At 56.7% G+C, this 5348-nt stretch overlaps 1 protein-coding gene across 5 annotated transcripts; it reads left to right on the forward strand.

Moving 5' to 3' along the window:
* The first annotated feature begins 1727 nt into the window (after positions 1 to 1727).
* Positions 1728 to 4399, forward strand: KRT16 (keratin 16). Of its 5 annotated transcripts, XM_004599086.2 has the most exons (8): positions 1728 to 2234; positions 2640 to 2722; positions 2831 to 2987; positions 3102 to 3263; positions 3374 to 3499; positions 3809 to 4029; positions 4122 to 4165; positions 4293 to 4399. In XM_004599086.2, exons 1-8 carry the CDS (start codon positions 1728 to 1730, stop codon positions 4397 to 4399), a joined length of 1407 nt encoding a protein of 468 aa, XP_004599143.2. The 5 variants fall into 5 exon arrangements, with proteins under 5 accessions (XP_004599143.2, XP_058531238.1, XP_058531239.1 ...); XM_058675255.1 differs by lacking the exons at positions 4122 to 4165; positions 4293 to 4399 and having other exon boundaries at positions 1728 to 1917; positions 1978 to 2234; positions 3809 to 4033; XM_058675256.1 differs by lacking the exons at positions 4122 to 4165; positions 4293 to 4399 and having other exon boundaries at positions 1728 to 1887; positions 1978 to 2234; positions 3809 to 4033.
* Positions 4400 to 5348: the final 949 nt, after the last annotated feature.

A 5348-nucleotide genomic window follows, 5' to 3' on the forward strand; every position in this document is an offset into this window, starting at 1 on the left:
AGAACCCATCATCATCTCCCTCCTCCCCCAGCCCCTGGGTGCTGGGTGTTCATTGGGGGGTTTGATTTGTAACTCTGGTTGGTTGAGCCTGCTGATGGGTCTGTTGGCAACTTTCCTGCAGCCTTATAGGCCTCTAACCTTCAATGCAGGGCCTTTGTTTAATCTCATCTCCTCCTGGAATGAGGAGTGTGCACACGTGTGCATGTACGTGTGTATATGTATGCATGAATAGGTTGGGGCCACAGAGGAAGAGTTCCCAGACGTTCCATGGTGAGAGTTGTGTGGACATTGATTTGGGAGCTGGAGCTGGGTTCGAGTTCCTACTCTTATACTTCCACCTTGTGTAATTTTGGACAAATGTTTCACTGTCTCCTGAGTTTGCGTTTGGAGGAAGCATTTGGCACCTAGACAATGGGGCTTTTGTCAAATATTTGGAGGTCCTCTTTGCCCATCTGGGGGGGTCAGGGATGGGAACACTGGTGCTTTTACTCCATCCAGCCTGGCTCTGAAGGTGTATGCATCAGCTCTGTGTGTGGCTCCGGGTGAAGTGAGATGTGGCTTGTCATGTCCTCACCTCAGCAGAGACCCTGCAGAGCCAACACAGTGGCCCCTTCTGTGTACAGACCCCTGCCCTCCTTCCAGCTCTCACTTCTGGACCTGGTTCTCAGCCAGTGTCATGCCTACCATGGCCAGAGCTTGCAACAGGTCCAGCCTAGGTGGATGAAAATGGAGCCGATCTCTGCCTGTCTGCAAGTCATTGTGGACACTGGGAGACAGCTGGAGCTCTGGGTTGTAGTCCTGACTCCTCAGCTTAAAGCCAGTTGATTGGAAGAATGGCCACCTCTTTCAGGTTTGGTCTCTGTCCTTGCATCAAGACAATGGTGTAAGGGTGGACATTTGGCACAGCCATTAAGATGCTACTCGGGACACCCATATCTCATAGTGAGTGCCTGGGTTTGAGTCCTGGCTCTGCTTGCAATTCCAGCTTTCTGCTAATGAGCACCCTGGAAGGCAGCAGGTGCTGCCCAAGTCCTTGGGTTCCTGTTACCCACCTGGCAGTCCCAGGCTCCCAGCTTCTGGCCTAGTCCTGGCTATGTGGGTATTGTGAGGTGAACCAATGGATGGAAAAACTCTCTCTTTCTTTCGCCAGCCTCTGTCTTTCAATTATAAGTAAAATGAAGGAGAGCAGAGATTTAGAGGAGGTGGTTCAGCACAATGGACAGGGTATGGGCAGCCAGGAATAGACTGGCAGAGGGTGGCCCTGGAAGGTATCACTGAAGTCTTTCTGCTAAGGCTGTCACCAGTGGCTGACTCACTGCCTGGGGACGCAGCTAGCACAAAGCTGCCTGTGCCAAGGCCCCACTGGCCCCTGGGGCTCCAGGAACAGGAGCCGGGTTCCCGGCCGCCCAACATGAGTCATGACCAACTTGTGTTTCTGCATCTGTCTCTCTCTCTTGGCCCCACACCCCTTGATCTGGGTGGGAACTCGAACCGGCACACAGCGAAGTGAGTCGATGCTGGGTTGAATAATTCGGAGTAGGGAGTTGAACCGGGCCATGTGACGAAATCTCCAGTGAGCCTGGAGTCAGCAGTTGGCAGGGCCCCACCTTCCCTGGCGTATATAAAGGATCCCGGGGCTGAGGCAGTCACAGCATCCTCTCTTGGCCTTGCCAGCACCTGCTCTCTTCTCAGCAGCCTCCTTGCTCACGCACCACCTCCTCTGCACCATGACCACCTGCAGCCGCCAGTTCACCTCCAGCTCCATGAAGGGCTCCTGTGGCATCAGCGGTGGCTCTAGTCGCATGTCCTCCGTCTTGGCCGGAGGGTCCTGCCGGGCCCCCAGTGCCTACGGGGGCATGTCTGTCACCTCCTCCCGCTTCTCCTCTGGTGGAGCCTGCGGGATGGGGGGTGGCTATGGTGGCGGCTTCAGCAGTAGCAGCAGCTTTGGTGGGGCCCTGGGTAGTGGCTTTGGTGGAGGCTTTGGTGGTGGTTTTGGTGGTGGCTTTGGTGGTGGCTTTGGCGGTGCCGATGGCAGCCTCCTCTCTGGCAATGAGAAGGTCACCATGCAGAACCTCAATGATCGCCTGGCCTCCTACCTGGACAAGGTGCGTGCCCTGGAGGAGGCCAACACCGACCTGGAGGTGAAGATCCGTGACTGGTACCAGAGGCAGCGGCCCAATGAGATCAAAGACTACAGCTCCTACTTCAAGACCATTGAGGAGCTGCGGAGCAAGGTGAGCAGCAGCCCAGGGAGAGGCCTTTAGTACATCTCGTTTTAGCACACAAGGAGATCAGAATGTCTCAGGAGAGTGCTGGGGCACCCAGAGAAGGGGTGGCGGAGGGGTCTTTGTAAGCATCTCTGTATTATAGCTGGAATTGGGACCCCAAATTTTGCATTCCCTGAAAGTATCCCCTGCATTGTAGAGCTCAGCTTCTCAGGGCAGGAGAGGTGGAAGGTGTGGGGTGTGGGTGCACCCCTGTGGTCCTGACATGGATGGAGAAGGCCCATCCTCCCTCCCAGTTGCAGAGCCCTATCTATCAGTTGGGTGCCCTCCCCAGGCCTGGAGAAGTAGTTCTTTCACTCTTGAGCCTCAGGGCCCTGGGCTGACCCAAGCCTCTGTCCATTTACCCCACTCCAGATCATTGCAGCCACCATGGACAATGCACAGCCCATCCTGCAGATCGACAATGCCAGGCTGGCAGCTGATGACTTCAGAACCAAGTGAGCTGCTGGGACACTGGGCTGTGGATGGAGGGCAGGTGGCAGCGGCTGAGGTTCATCTAAAAGGTGTCAACGATGGGTTCTGAGCCTTTTCATTCATTCTACCAGGTATGAGCATGAACTGACCCTGCGCCAGAGTGTGGAGGCCGACATCAATGGGCTGCGCAGGGTGCTGGACGAGCTGACCCTGGCCAGGACTGACCTGGAGATGCAGGTCGAAGGCCTGAGGGAGGAGCTGGCCTACATAAAGAAGAACCATGAGGAGGTAGGGGTGGTGGCTGGCGTTGGGGAGAAGAGGTTGGCTTGATCAAGTTGGCAGGTCCACATGGGGCCAGGAGAGGGGTCTGCAGAGCTGATCGTCTCCTGCCACCTATTCTAGGAGATGCTTGCCCTGCGGGGTCAGACCGGCGGGGACGTCAGCGTGGAGATGGACGCTGCTCCTGGCGTGGACCTGAGCCGCATCCTGAACGAGATGCGCGACCAGTATGAGCAGATGGCCGAGAAGAACCGCAGGGATGCCGAGACCTGGTTCCTGAGCAAGGTGGGGTCCAGGGTCCTCAGCCCCCTCCCCTCCTGCCCTTTAGAACCATCCCGTCCACGGGAGCCCTGCAGTAAGTACCTCACGCCTGCTGCCCTTCTCTTGCCTCCCAGACTGAGGAGTTGAACAAAGAAGTGGCTTCTAACAGCGAGCTGATCCAGAGTGGCCGCAGCGAGGTCTCCGAGCTCCGCCGGGTGTTCCAGGGACTGGAGATTGAGTTGCAGTCCCAGCTCAGCATGGTATGGAGCTGCAGCCCTGTCTCCCCTCTGCTCTGCCAAGTTATCTCCAGGGCTACCCCTACACACTGCCACCTCTTTCTTCCTTGCAGTGGGACTGGAGGGATTATGGGAGGTATGGATTACTGGAGGGATTACATAGAGGGAGGAATGAAGGTCTAGGATGGTGGACTCACTTTTCTCCACATTGTCTGGGTTATCATTACCCAGCTAGGGCACAAACCCATGCAACCTCTGGGGAAATATGCCTGGAGAGCCAGAGGGACAAGGCACAGCATCTCTGCTCATTCCTTCTGTCTCTCCTACTTGCAGAAAGCATCCCTGGAGAACAGCCTGGAGGAGACCAAAGGCCGCTACTGCATGCAGCTGTCCCAGATCCAGGGTCTGATTGGCAACGTGGAGGAGCAGCTGGCACAGCTGCGCTGCGAGATGGAGCAGCAGAGTCAGGAGTACCAGATCCTGCTGGATGTGAAGACGCGGCTGGAGCAGGAGATTGCCACCTACCGCCGCCTGCTGGAGGGCGAGGATGCCCAGTGAGTGGCTGGGGGGAGGTGGGCCCAGTCCCGCCCCAGTCCTGTCCCTGGCGCTCCCAGCTCATCTGATGCTGGTCTTTTCTCGCCCACAGCCTCTCCTCTCAGCAGTCTGGCCAGTCTTACTCTTCTCGTGAAGGTAAGCTGAGGATGGATGCCCCTTGCCCAGGTGGGGGTGGGTAGGGGTGGCCCTCTCCCCAGGGTCCCCAACCCTCAGGCCTGCCTGCCCTACAGCTGGCTCAGCTCCTCTCCCCTCTCTCCCATAGTCTTCTCTTCTTCATCCTCACCCTCCAGTCGCCAGACCCGGTCTACCCTCAAGGAGCAGGGCTCGGTCAGCTTCAACCAGAGCCAGAGCCAGAACTCCCGGAACTGAGCTGCCTCTCCCGGAGCCCCTGCCCCTGCCTGCCTCACCTTTTGGTGGCAGCCGGGGTCAGGAACCTGTCCTCTCCAGCGCGGGTCCCAGCTGTCTCCCCTCCCCTCTGCTGGTGCTGGGTGAATAAAGCTGATTTTCTGGTTGATGCAAACCTGTGTGGTTTCTGTTCCTGAGCCCCTGGGAGGGATGAGGAAGATGGCCGTCTCCAGGGAGTTCCCGAGGGATGGAAGGGAGCTCAGACGGGCTTGGGGGGCTTTCCCATGGTATCTCTGTGGCCTCAGGGATGGGAGAGGACATGGAAGGGCACGTGGTGGCATGTACAGATGGCCACTGGCCTGGAGCTCTGCAGAGGCTCCTGTTTTGAGCTTTCCTGAAGCCCAATGAGGCGGCTATGCTCGGCGTCTCTGGGGGTTGTTGACAAGCCCTGACGGGAGTCAGAGAGATTGCGTGACATCAGGAAGCCATGGAGAGAGTGTGTGATTGGAGTTCAACCTCAGGTCTAGTCTGTCCGTCCTCCCTTCCTCCCTTCCGCCCTTTCTGCCTGCCTTCCTTCCTTCCTCTTCTTTTCAAAGATTAATTTATTTAATTGGAAAGGCAGATTTACAGACAGAAGGAGAGACAGAGAGAAAGATCTTCCATTCACTGGGTCACTCCCCAAATGGCCACAATGGCCTCAGCTGAGCTGATCCAAAGTCAGGAGCCAGGAACTCCTCTGAGTCTCCCATGAGTCTCCCATGTGGGTGCAGGGTCCCCAAGGCTTTGCAACATCCTCCACTGCTTTCCCAGGCCACAAGCAGAGAGTTGGATGGGCAGTGGAGCAGCTGGAGCACAAATTGGCACCCATATGGGACCTGGAGCTTGCAGGTGAAGGATTAACCAGTTGAACTGTAGTCACAGCTGCTCTTTCTTCTTCTTTTTTTTTTTAATAGCATATGTTATTTAAGGCATT

Source organism: Ochotona princeps, chromosome 17, assembly GCF_030435755.1.
Source record: "Ochotona princeps isolate mOchPri1 chromosome 17, mOchPri1.hap1, whole genome shotgun sequence".
In the NCBI taxonomy this organism is placed as follows: Eukaryota; Metazoa; Chordata; class Mammalia; order Lagomorpha; family Ochotonidae; genus Ochotona; species Ochotona princeps.